The following is a 15,003-nucleotide window of genomic DNA, read 5'->3' as shown; positions in this document are numbered from 1 at the left end:
TTTTGACATGAAGATGGTATTCAGCAAACAAGAAGAAAATAACAACAACAAAAAAACAAACAAAAAGAAAAAACAAATACACATTTACAATCAGGCAGGTAAACAAGGCGTCGATGATTGAGACAGAAATATAAATAAACAAGGCGTCGATGATTGAGACAGAAATATAAATAAACAAGGCGTCGATGATTGAGACAGAAACATAAATAAACAAGGCGTCGATGATTGAGACAGAAATATAAATAAACAAGGCGTCGATGATTGAGACAGAAACATAAATAAACAAGGCGTCGATGATTGAGACAGAAATATAAATAAACAAGGCGTCGATGATTGAGACAGAAATATAAATAAACAAGGCGTCGATGATTGAGACAGAAATATAAATAAACAAGGCGTCGATGATTGAGACAGAAATATAAATAAACAAGGCGTCGATGATTGAGACAGAAATATAAATAAACAAGGCGTCGATGATTGAGACAGAAACATAAATAAACAAGGCGTCGATGATCGAGACAGAAATATAAATAAACAAGGCGTCGATGATCGAGACAGAAATATAAATAAACAAGGCGTCGATGATCGAGACAGAAATATAAATAAACAAGGCGTCTGCTAGTCACACCATGCACAGTAGTGTTAAAAAAAAATAGCAGTGATTTAAAAAAAGTGAATAAAGCATATTATACAACAGTTAGTTCCGATCTTACAATCTGATTGGGTGAGAAGCGTTCTAACTGTGCTGATATTGGTGATAACAGCACGGCCTTTTCACACCACAATGGTATTACTCCGCTGACGCGTTGCCATTAACGATGAGCTTCATGCACACAAATGCACACGCAGCGACACCGACTTTTTTTCCCCGGTCGCATTTTAAATCCGTTATCTGATATACAATCTAGTGCACTATGTAGTGAACACGAATGCGTTATCTGATATACAATCTAGTGCACTGTGTAGGGAACATAACCAATTGTCTAATATACTGTCTAGTGCACTATGTAGTGAACATGAATGCGTTATCTGATATACAATCTAGCGCACTATGTAGGGAACATAACCAGTTGTCTAATATACTGTCTAGTGCACTATGTAGTGAACATGAATGTGTTATCTGATATACAATCTAGTGCACTATGTAGTGAACATGAATGCGTTATCTGATATACAATCTGGCGCACTATGTAGGGAACATAACCAATTGTCTAATTTACTGTCTAGTGCACTATGTAGTGAACATGAATGCGTTATCTGATATACAATCTAGCGCACTGTGTAGGGAACATAACCAATTGTCTAATATACTGTCTAGTGCACTATGTAGTGAACATGAATGCGTTATCTGATATACAATCTAACGCACTATGTAGGGAACATAACCAATTGTCTAATTTACTGTCTAGTGCACTATGTAGCGAACATGAATGCGTTATTTGATATACAATCTAGCGCACTGTGTAGTGAACTTAAATCAATTGTCTAATATATTGTCTAGTGCACTATGTAGTGAACATGAATGTGTTATCTGATATTCAATCTAGCGCACTATGTAGTGAACATGAATGCGTTATCTGATATACAATCTAGCGCACTATGTAGGGAACATAACCAATTGTCTAATATACTGTCTAGTGCACTATGTAGTGAACATGAATGTGTTATCTGATATACAATCTAGCGCACTATGTAGGGAACATAACCAATTGTCTTCTTTTAGCTCTCGTGGAGACAGGACGCACTTTTCCCTCCTCCTCCCTTATCTACCCTGCTTGGCTTCTCCTGTATTGTCTTGTCTCGTCACTCTGCTCTACAGAGATTTTTCTTAGCACTGCTCTTCAAAGAACAAATTATGGAATTGGTTAAATGGTCTCTGAATGCTATTGACACCATCTTCTCATCGAGAAGTTCGGGTTCGGGGGAACCCACATGCCCCGACGGGACGCAGATGGCAGGATACGCGATGGACTCGTGGGGGAAGTGGGGAGTCGTGTGCTTGGCACCTCTTTCGTTGGAGGACATCGAGGATGTTTATCTATTCGGAACTTTGATCGTGGGGTTTGTGCTGATTGGATTAGGCGGTACCCTGCTGTATCGGGAAATTAAAAGAGTTGGGTCAGTTGTCAAAGGTCCCCATAAACTGCCCAACCTGATTGAGATGGTGGGTAGAGCCGTGGGAACTCAGACTGTGAATTTGAATCGGAGTATGGATTCCATCTTGGAAAGAATAGCGGCTCTGCGAAATGAGATGAACCAGAGATGCATAAATTCTGACAGTCTGTGTTAAATTTTTTCTCAGACAAAATAAGAAGTCATTTCTGCTTTTGGCTCCCCTGTTATCAGCAACGGCCTTGTGATAAGTAAATACCTCCGGAAGATCTGCTGCTACATACCTACCCCCCCCCCCCCTCCCCTCACTGACTGTTTTTCATTCTGGCCAGTAAGAGCTGTAAAACAGCCATTTCATCGCGAACTTTGTACAGACTTTCCTTCTTGCTGCAGAATGGGAACTGACAGAACTCTTTCCTTACCCAAACCAACGTCTCCACTCTTAGCTTCATCCCACCACTATGGTTGGACGGGTCTGTAGCGCGCGCTGTTATAGCTGCGAATTGCCAGATGGCTGCCTACCATAGTGGTTACTTTTCATCATCCCCACATCCCTACCCGTGGCTTGTTGTGTGATTATGTTATGTTATGTTCATATGTGTTTGTGTGCTGTAAGGGGCTTTTTTTTCATGTTACCATAATGTGCTCCTTGGGGAACACAGTCTGGTTGCTGGGTTTTTTTTTATCTCCTACTTTCCCAATGTGTACTTTCCTACTTTCCCAATCCTGTCTTCCTGTCCTGTCCCCCCCTTGTCATATTGAATGTTCTGGACGGGCTGATGGCCAATTTCGCTGTAATTGTACTCGTGCAATTTATAGTGACAATAAAGATAAAGATAAAGTTAATATACTGTCTAGTGCACTATGTAGTGAACATGAATGCGTTATCTGATATACAATCTAGCGCACTGTGTAGGGAACATAACCAATTGTCTAATATACTGTCTAGTGCACTATGTAGTGAACATGAATGCGTTATCTGATATACAATCTAGCGCACTATGTAGGGAACATAACCAATTGTCTAATTTACTGTCTAGTGCACTATGTAGTGAACATGAATGTGTTATCTGATATACAATCTAGTGCACTGTGTAGGGAACATATTAATGTGCAATAGTGCACTGTAGATGAGGTTCAGTGTTCATGAGGTAGGTTGTGTATGTGACAGTCCCTGTTTGTTCACAATCCTGACTGTCTGTGGGTAAAAACTGATGGTCAGTCTTGTTGTTCTGGCCTTTAGGCTTCTGAAACGTTTGTCTGATGGCAGAAGAGTGAAGAGGTTGTTTTGGGGGTGTGTGCTGTCCTCAATTATGTTGTGGGCTCTCCTGACCACCCTGGTCTGATAAATGTCTTGTAGTGCAGGGAAGGATGTTCCAGAGATTCTCTGTGCAGTTTTTATTACACGCTGGAGTGCCTTCCTGTCCTCTGCAGTGCAGTTTCCATACCAGACTGTGATGGAGCTGGTAAGGACACTTTCCACCGTACATCGGTAGAAGTTGCTGAGGATTTTGGTTGACATGCCAAATTTCCTTAGCCTTCTTAGGAAGTACAGTCTCTGTTGAGACTTCTTGATGATGTGGCGTGTGTTGCAGGACCAGGTGAGATCCTCACTGATGTGCACACCCAAGAATTTGAAGGTTTTCACCTTCTCCACCACTGTTCCACCTATATACAGTGGTGTATGCTGTTCTCCTCTCCTCCTGGGGTCCACAATCAGTTTCTTTGTTTTGTTTATATTTAATGAAAGATTGTTGTTCTGACACCAGTCCACAAGATCTGCTACCTCCTTCCTGTACGCCGTCTCATCCTCCCCAGTAATAAGACCAATGACTGTGGTATCATCAGCAAATTTAATAATACTGGTGGTGTTTTAAGAGGCCACACAGTCATGTGTGAAGAGCGAGTACAGAAGAGGGCTCAGCACGCAGCCTTGAGGTGTCCCAATGTTTATGGTCTTTGTGCTGGATGTTCGAGTGCCAATCTTGACTGACTGAGATCGGTCAGATAGAAAATTTAGTATCCAGTTACAGAGGGACAGTGCCAGTCCGAGGGTTTGGAGCTTTTTGGTGAGTCTGTGTGGGATGACTGTGTTGAACGTCGAGCTGTAGTCGATAAACAGCATTCTTACATACGTGTCCTTGCCTTCCAGGTGTGAGTGCTTTCAAAGCACTTTATTACGATAGGTGTGAGCGCAATGGGACGATAGTCATTTAAGCAGGTTATTGTGTTTGTCTTTGGGAGTGGAACAATGGTGGTGGTCTTAAAGCAGGAAGGAACAGAGGCTTGCATAAGAGACAGGTTGAATATGTCTGCAAACACATCCGCCAACTCTGATGAGCAAACCTGTAGTGCACGTCCGGGAATGCTGTCTGGACCAGTTGCCTTCTTTGGGTTTATTCTCAGAAGCGCCCTGCGCACCTCCATCACAGACACAATGAGTGATGCGTCCTGTGTGCTCTCTGTGGTTGGAACCTCCTTCAGTGGTTCGATGGTGAGGGCCGTGTTACTTGCGACGTTACGTGTGACGCAAGCATGTACGTGCGAGTCCTCCCAGAACCAATTCAGAATGTATTGCAGCGCCTGCAGTTCGAAAAGAAGGGCCTTAACATGAGAGTCTATCAGAGCGATCCAGGGCGATTTTCAATCAGACTGAAATCGGTACTGTACGGAACACAACTCCACGCTGATTGGACGATATTCAAAGACAAGACAGACTCCAGAACAGTCACAGCTAGTTTAATGCTGGTTTAATGCGATAGAAAAATTTCTTCCCTTTTGCCCTTTGGTGGTGCATCGCCCTAATGAACTAATATTAATGGGTCACGGGTTTAAAATGACCATGGGGGCTATGATACTCCTTAAGTACTAAAGTAGCCTGTAAGCATGTGCATTTTAATAATAATTATAATAGTAATAATAATAATATTAATAATAATGAAACTATATTGTGTTGTTTTGCTTACAAGAAAATATGCTGCATTACTAATCTATACCTCTACTGATAATAATAATAATAATAATAATAATAATAATAATAAATAGCATGTGCATAAAATTTCTTCCCTTTTGCCCTTTGGCGTCGCCCGATCGCTCTAATGAACGAGCCGCCCATGATCAGATGGGTAATAATAATAATAATAATAATAAAATGTGCATAAAGTCACCGCTTGTTTATTGGAATATTTAACTTATTACTGAGATTCACGGACTGGAGTCGGTTCAGCCGAATCATCTGATTCCGCGGTGTTTCGGTGAGTCGTGATTCCTGATTCAGTACAAAGATTCGAATCATTAACCCGGGTGATTCAGGAACCGCGCAGCTCTAAACCAGACAGCAAACTCACGAAGAAGAAGCAGCAGGACCAGCTGATGTGTTTGTATTAAAGTGAATCATCTGTAAGTAGGATGTTTATTTATTTATTACACTTTATTTAACTACATTCTAATTAATGATAAAACTAGAGTTTATAATAAAACATCACTGTGAGGATTTGAGGAGCTTTAACTCCAGTTTCATTTAAACACACAGACTGCTAGCTGCTCCGCTAACTGTTAGCATCACACATGATTCAGTACTGATGAACCGATTCATGAATCGATTCAGAGTTTCTTTATTATTAAATGTAACTTTTGTACAGAAACACATCGAGTTATATCGCCTGATTTTCCCTTTTTTTATTAATAAAGTAATTTATCTATATTTATATTTACATTTATGATAGTTAGTGGACGCGTTTATCTATATCAACTTACAGTTATGTCTGAATACAAGCGAGCACTGGAGGGTTCAAGACAGAACCAGTACCCTTCTGAATACTAGTTTAGTACTTTAAGTACTGAGTTACCACTGAGTTATTTTAGCTTTGTTCTCAGTTATTTTACCCCACCACATTCATGTTTACATCTATAACCCCAGTGTTTCTGAGGGAGAACTGCCTGGTTCTCTTCAACACTAAACTGGATCATTTATATTTAAACCATGATCTGACAAAGCCAGTTAAAACAGTGTAAAGGAATTTCCCCAAATTTCCATATAAGGAGAAATAAAGTTTATTTATCTGTCTGTTTATCAGATCTGTAATAATGCAGTCAGCAGAAGAGGGACACGTCACTCCTGTAGATCTACAACATGAAGGATTCCAGATGAAAATAATAAAAAAGGAGGAAGATGATGATGGAAGTTACTTCTGTAAGTAAATATGGAGCAATATGACACATTTTCTCCAGACAGTGTGGTACAGTACAGTGTGGTGCTGCTACACTCCAGTCTGGATTAAATTTAAGTCGTATTTATTTGTGTTAACCAAACCCACAACCTTCAGTTTCCTCCAGTTGTTGACTTTCTTTTCACATATTGATGGAATTTCAGGTAAAGGAACCTCAATCCCTGTGGAACTCGTCACCTCTGAGGAACATCTCACCCCAGAGGACCAACAGTGTGGAGGTTTCCAGATGAAGCCTGTGAAGAAGGAAGAAGCTGAAGATAAAGATGAACTCAGTAAGATATTTGTATTGAATAGAATCAGAGGCACCTGGGATGAAGCATCATACAGTGAAAGCTTGTATTGTGCTCATGCAGATCAGTGTGAGCAGGAAATGATGAATGCAGGATGAATCACGTTACAGGACTTTAGCATCGGATCTCAGTTTAACATTTACTAACAATATTTATTATTTATAATGTTATACATGTATTTTATTATTTATAATGTTATAAATGTATTTTATTATTTATAATGTTATAAATGTATTTTATTATTTATAAATGTATTTTATTATTTATAATGTTATAAATGTGTTTTATTATTTATAATGTTATAAATGTATTTTATTATTTATAATGTTATAAATGTATTTTATTATTTATAATGTTATAAATGTATTTTATTATTTATAATCTTATAAATGTATTTTATTATTTATAATGTTATAAATGTATTTTATTATTTATAATGTTATAAATGTATTTTATTATTTATAATGTTATAAATGTGTTTTATTATTTATAATGTTATAAATGTATTTTATTATTTATAATGTTATAAATGTGTTTTATTATTTATAATGTTATAAATGTGTTTTATTATTTATAATGTTATAAATGTAGTTTATTATTTATAATGTTATAAATGTAGTTTATTATTTATAATGTTATAAATGTATTTTATTATTTATAATGTTATAAATGTGTTTTATTATTTATAATGTTATAAATGTATTTTATTATTTATAATGTTATAAATGTGTTTTATTATTTATAATGTTATAAATGTATTTTATTATTTATAATGTTATAAATGTGTTTTATTATTTATAATGTTATAAATGTATTTTATTATTTATAATGTTATAAATGTACTTTATTATTTATAATGTTATAAATGTATTTTATTATTTATAATGTTATAAATGTATTTTATTATTTATAATGTTATAAATGTAATTTATTATTTATAATGTTATAAATGTATTTTATTATTTATAATGTTATAAATGTATTTTATTATTTATAATGTTATAAATGTACTTTATTATTTATAATGTTATAAATGTATTTTATTATTTATAATGTTATAAATGTATCTTATTATTTATAATGTTATAAATGTGTTTTATTATTTATAATGTTATAAATGTAGTTTATTATTTATAATGTTATAAATGTATTTTATTATTTATAATGTTATAAATGTATTTTATTATTTATAATGTTATAAATGTATTTTATTATTTATAATGTTATAAATATGTTTTATTATTTATAATGTTATAAATGTGTTTTATTTTTTATAATGTTATAAATGTATTTTATTATTTATGTTATAAATGTATTTTATTATTTATAATGTTATAAATGTGTTTTATTATTTATAATGTTATAAATGTAGTTTATTATTTATAATGTTATAAATGTATTTTATTATTTATAATGTTATAAATGTAGTTTATTATTTATAATGTTATAAATGTATTTTATTATTTATAATGTTATAAATGTATTTTATTATTTATAATGTTATAAATGTCTTTTATTATTTATAATGTTATAAATGTATTTTATTATTTATAATGTTATAAATTTATCTTATTATTTATAATGTTATAAATGTGTTTTATTATTTATAATGTTATAAATGTAGTTTATTATTTATAATGTTATAAATGTAGTTTATTATTTATAATGTTATAAATGTATTTTATTATTTATAATGTTATAAATGTATTTTATTATTTATAATGTTATAAATGTATTTTATTATTTATAATGTTATAAATGTGTTTTATTATTTATAATGTTATAAATGTATTTTATTATTTATGTTATAAATGTGTTTTATTATTTATAATGTTATAAATGTAGTTTATTATTTATAATGTTATAAATGTATTTTATTATTTATAATGTTATAAATGTAGTTTATTATTTATAATGTATAAATGTGTTTTATTATTTATAATGTTGTAAATGTAGTTTATTATTTATAATGTTATAAATGTATTTTATTATTTATAATGTTATAAATGTATTTTATTATTTATAATGTTATAAATGTATTTTATTATTTATAATGTTATAAATGTATTTTATTATTTATAATGTTATAAATGTATTTTATTATTTATAATGTTATAAATGTATTTTATTATTTATAATGTTATAAATGTATTTTATTATTTATAATGTTATAAATGTATTTTATTATTTATAATGTTATAAATGTATTTTATTATTCATAATGTTATAAATGTATTTTATTATTTATAATGTTATAAATGTAGTTTATTATTTATAATGTTATAAATGTAGTTTATTATTTATAATGTTATAAATGTAGTTTATTATTTATAATGTTATAAATGTATTTTATTATTTATAATGTTATAAATGTATTTTATTATTTATAATGTTATAAATTTATCTTATTATTTATAATGTTATAAATGTGTTTTATTATTTATAATGTTATAAATGTAGTTTATTATTTATAATGTTATAAATGTAGTTTATTATTTATAATGTTATAAATGTATTTTATTATTTATAATGTTATAAATGTATTTTATTATTTATAATGTTATAAATGTATTTTATTATTTATAATGTTATAAATGTGTTTTATTATTTATAATGTTATAAATGTATTTTATTATTTATGTTATAAATGTGTTTTATTATTTATAATGTTATAAATGTAGTTTATTATTTATAATGTTATAAATGTATTTTATTATTTATAATGTTATAAATGTAGTTTATTATTTATAATGTTATAAATGTATTTTATTATTTATAATGTTATAAATGTATTTTATTATTTATAATGTTATAAATATGTTTTATTATTTATAATGTTATAAATGTGTTTTATTATTTATAATGTTATAAATGTATTTTATTATTTATGTTATAAATGTATTTTATTATTTATAATGTTATAAATGTGTTTTATTATTTATAATGTTATAAATGTAGTTTATTATTTATAATGTTATAAATGTATTTTATTATTTATAATGTTATAAATGTATTTTATTATTTATAATGTTATAAATGTAGTTTATTATTTATAATGTCATAAATGTAGTTTATTATTTATAATGTTATAAATGTATTTTATTATTTATAATGTTATAAATGTATTTTATTATTTATAATGTTATAAATTTATTTTATTATTTATAATGTTATAAATGTAGTTTATTATTTATAATGTTATAAATGTATTTTATTATTTATAATGTTATAAATTTATTTTATTATTTATAATGTTATAAATGTAGTTTATTATTTATAATGTTATAAATGTATTTTATTATTTATAATGTTATAAATGTATTTTATTATTTATAATGTTATAAATGTAGTTTATTATTTATAATGTTATAAATGTAGTTTATTATTTATAATGTTATAAATGTAGTTTATTATTTATAATGTTATAAATGTAGTTTATTATTTATAATGTTATAAATTTATTTTATTATTTATAATGTTATAAATATGTTTTATTATTTATAATGTTATAAATGTGTTTTATTATTTATAATGTTATAAATGTATTTTATTATTTATGTTATAAATGTATTTTATTATTTATAATGTTATAAATGTGTTTTATTATTTATAATGTTATAAATGTAGTTTATTATTTATAATGTTATAAATGTAGTTTATTATTTATAATGTTATAAATGTAGTTTATTATTTATAATGTTATAAATGTATTTTATTATTTATAATGTTATAAATGTATTTTATTATTTATAATGTTATAAATATGTTTTATTATTTATAATGTTATAAATGTGTTTTATTATTTATAATGTTATAAATGTATTTTATTATTTATGTTATAAATGTATTTTATTATTTATAATGTTATAAATGTGTTTTATTATTTATAATGTTATAAATGTAGTTTATTATTTATAATGTTATAAATGTATTTTATTATTTATAATGTTATAAATGTATTTTATTATTTATAATGTTATAAATGTAGTTTATTATTTATAATGTCATAAATGTAGTTTATTATTTATAATGTTATAAATGTATTTTATTATTTATAATGTTATAAATGTATTTTATTATTTATAATGTTATAAATTTATTTTATTATTTATAATGTTATAAATGTAGTTTATTATTTATAATGTTATAAATGTATTTTATTATTTATAATGTTATAAATTTATTTTATTATTTATAATGTTATAAATGTAGTTTATTATTTATAATGTTATAAATGTATTTTATTATTTATAATGTTATAAATGTATTTTATTATTTATAATGTTATAAATGTAGTTTATTATTTATAATGTTATAAATGTAGTTTATTATTTATAATGTTATAAATGTAGTTTATTATTTATAATGTTATAAATGTAGTTTATTATTTATAATGTTATAAATTTATTTTATTATTTATAATGTTATAAATATGTTTTATTATTTATAATGTTATAAATGTGTTTTATTATTTATAATGTTATAAATGTATTTTATTATTTATGTTATAAATGTATTTTATTATTTATAATGTTATAAATGTGTTTTATTATTTATAATGTTATAAATGTAGTTTATTATTTATAATGTTATAAATGTAGTTTATTATTTATAATGTTATAAATGTAGTTTATTATTTATAATGTTATAAATGTAGTTTATTATTTATAATGTTATAAATGTATTTTATTATTTATAATGTTATAAATGTATTTTATTATTTATAATGTTATAAATGTAGTTTATTATTTATAATGTTATAAATGTATTTTATTATTTATAATGTTATAAATGTATTTTATTATTTATAATGTTATAAATGTAGTTTATTATTTATAATGTTATAAATGTAGTTTATTATTTATAATGTTATAAATGTATTTTATTATTTATAATGTTATAAATGTATTTTATTATTTATAATGTTATAAATGTAGTTTATTATTTATAATGTTATAAATGTAGTTTATTATTTATAATGTTATAAATGTAGTTTATTATTTATAATGTATAAATGTGTTTTATTATTTATAATGTTGTAAATGTAGTTTATTATTTATAATGTTATAAATGTATTTTATTATTTATAATGTTATAAATGTAGTTTATTATTTATAATGTTATAAATGTATTTTATTATTTATAATGTTATAAATGTAGTTTATTATTTATAATGTTATAAATGTAGTTTATTATTTATAATGTTATAAATGTAGTTTATTATTTATAATGTTATAAATGTATTTTATTATTTATAATGTTATAAATGTATTTTATTATTTATAATGTTATAAATTTATCTTATTATTTATAATGTTATAAATGTGTTTTATTATTTATAATGTTATAAATGTAGTTTATTATTTATAATGTTATAAATGTAGTTTATTATTTATAATGTTATAAATGTATTTTATTATTTATAATGTTATAAATGTATTTTATTATTTATAATGTTATAAATGTATTTTATTATTTATAATGTTATAAATGTGTTTTATTATTTATAATGTTATAAATGTATTTTATTATTTATGTTATAAATGTGTTTTATTATTTATAATGTTATAAATGTAGTTTATTATTTATAATGTTATAAATGTATTTTATTATTTATAATGTTATAAATGTAGTTTATTATTTATAATGTTATAAATGTATTTTATTATTTATAATGTTATAAATGTATTTTATTATTTATAATGTTATAAATATGTTTTATTATTTATAATGTTATAAATGTGTTTTATTATTTATAATGTTATAAATGTATTTTATTATTTATGTTATAAATGTATTTTATTATTTATAATGTTATAAATGTGTTTTATTATTTATAATGTTATAAATGTAGTTTATTATTTATAATGTTATAAATGTATTTTATTATTTATAATGTTATAAATGTATTTTATTATTTATAATGTTATAAATGTAGTTTATTATTTATAATGTCATAAATGTAGTTTATTATTTATAATGTTATAAATGTATTTTATTATTTATAATGTTATAAATGTATTTTATTATTTATAATGTTATAAATTTATTTTATTATTTATAATGTTATAAATGTAGTTTATTATTTATAATGTTATAAATGTATTTCATTATTTATAATGTTATAAATTTATTTTATTATTTATAATGTTATAAATGTAGTTTATTATTTATAATGTTATAAATGTATTTTATTATTTATAATGTTATAAATGTATTTTATTATTTATAATGTTATAAATGTAGTTTATTATTTATAATGTTATAAATGTAGTTTATTATTTATAATGTTATAAATGTAGTTTATTATTTATAATGTTATAAATGTAGTTTATTATTTATAATGTTATAAATTTATTTTATTATTTATAATGTTATAAATATGTTTTATTATTTATAATGTTATAAATGTGTTTTATTATTTATAATGTTATAAATGTATTTTATTATTTATGTTATAAATGTATTTTATTATTTATAATGTTATAAATGTGTTTTATTATTTATAATGTTATAAATGTAGTTTATTATTTATAATGTTATAAATGTAGTTTATTATTTATAATGTTATAAATGTAGTTTATTATTTATAATGTTATAAATGTAGTTTATTATTTATAATGTTATAAATGTAGTTTATTATTTATAATGTTATAAATGTATTTTATTATTTATAATGTTATAAATGTATTTTATTATTTATAATGTTATAAATGTAGTTTATTATTTATAATGTTATAAATGTATTTTATTATTTATAATGTTATAAATGTATTTTATTATTTATAATGTTATAAATGTAGTTTATTATTTATAATGTTATAAATGTAGTTTATTATTTATAATGTTATAAATGTAGTTTATTATTTATAATGTTATAAATGTAGTTTATTATTTATAATGTTATAAATGTATTTTATTATTTATAATGTTATAAATATGTTTTATTATTTATAATGTTATAAATGTGTTTTATTATTTATAATGTTATAAATGTATTTTATTATTTATGTTATAAATGTATTTTATTATTTATAATGTTATAAATGTGTTTTATTATTTATAATGTTATAAATGTAGTTTATTATTTATAATGTTATAAATGTAGTTTATTATTTATAATGTTATAAATGTAGTTTATTATTTATAATGTTATAAATGTAGTTTATTATTTATAATGTTATAAATGTAGTTTATTATTTATAATGTTATAAATGTATTTTATTATTTATAATGTTATAAATTTATTTTATTATTTATAATGTTATAAATGTAGTTTATTATTTATAATGTTATAAATGTATTTTATTATTTATAATGTTATAAATGTATTTTATTATTTATAATGTTATAAATGTAGTTTATTATTTATAATGTTATAAATGTAGTTTATTATTTATAATGTTATAAATGTAGTTTATTATTTATAATGTTATAAATGTAGTTTATTATTTATAATGTTATAAATGTATTTTATTATTTATAATGTTATAAATATGTTTTATTATTTATAATGTTATAAATGTGTTTTATTATTTATAATGTTATAAATGTATTTTATTATTTATGTTATAAATGTATTTTATTATTTATAATGTTATAAATGTGTTTTATTATTTATAATGTTATAAATGTAGTTTATTATTTATAATGTTATAAATGTAGTTTATTATTTATAATGTTATAAATGTAGTTTATTATTTATAATGTTATAAATGTAGTTTATTATTTATAATGTTATAAATGTATTTTATTATTTATAATGTTATAAATGTATTTTATTATTTATAATGTTATAAATGTAGTTTATTATTTATAATGTCATAAATGTAGTTTATTATTTATAATGTTATAAATGTATTTTATTATTTATAATGTTATAAATGTATTTTATTATTTATAATGTTATAAATGTATTTTATTATTTATAATGTTATAAATGTATTTTATTATTTATAATGTTATAAATGTATTTTATTATTTATAATGTTATAAATGTATTTTATTATTTATAATGTTATAAATGTATTTTATTATTTATAATGTTATAAATGTAGTTTATTATTTATAATGTTATAAATGTATTTTATTATTTATAATGTTATAAATGTATTTTATTATTTATAATGTTATAAATGTAGTTTATTATTTATAATGTTATAAATGTAGTTTATTATTTATAATGTTATAAATGTAGTTTATTATTTATAATGTTATAAATGTAGTTTATTATTTATAATGTTATAAATGTATTTTATTATTTATAATGTTATAAATATGTTTTATTATTTATAATGTTATAAATGTGTTTTATTATTTATAATGTTATAAATGTATTTTATTATTTATGTTATAAATGTATTTTATTATTT

The 15,003-nt window shown here is 23.2% G+C and overlaps 1 protein-coding gene across 1 annotated transcript in view; it reads left to right on the top strand.

Moving 5' to 3' along the window:
• The first annotated feature begins 4,549 nt into the window (after positions 1 to 4,549).
• Positions 4,550 to 15,003, top strand: part of LOC134302928 (zinc finger protein 665-like) — a 28,733-nt gene continuing 18,279 nt past the window's right edge. Inside the window, exon 1 of the mRNA XM_062988194.1 lies at positions 4,550 to 4,649. Coding sequence (XP_062844264.1) covers positions 4,550 to 4,649 — 100 coding nt within the window. The remainder of the gene's footprint in view (positions 4,650 to 15,003) is intronic.

Source organism: Trichomycterus rosablanca, chromosome 2, assembly GCF_030014385.1.
Source record: "Trichomycterus rosablanca isolate fTriRos1 chromosome 2, fTriRos1.hap1, whole genome shotgun sequence".
NCBI classification, from domain to species: Eukaryota; Metazoa; Chordata; class Actinopteri; order Siluriformes; family Trichomycteridae; genus Trichomycterus; species Trichomycterus rosablanca.
The sequence above is the reverse complement of the archived record's forward strand: the minus strand, read 5'-3'. Positions and strand labels throughout refer to the sequence as shown.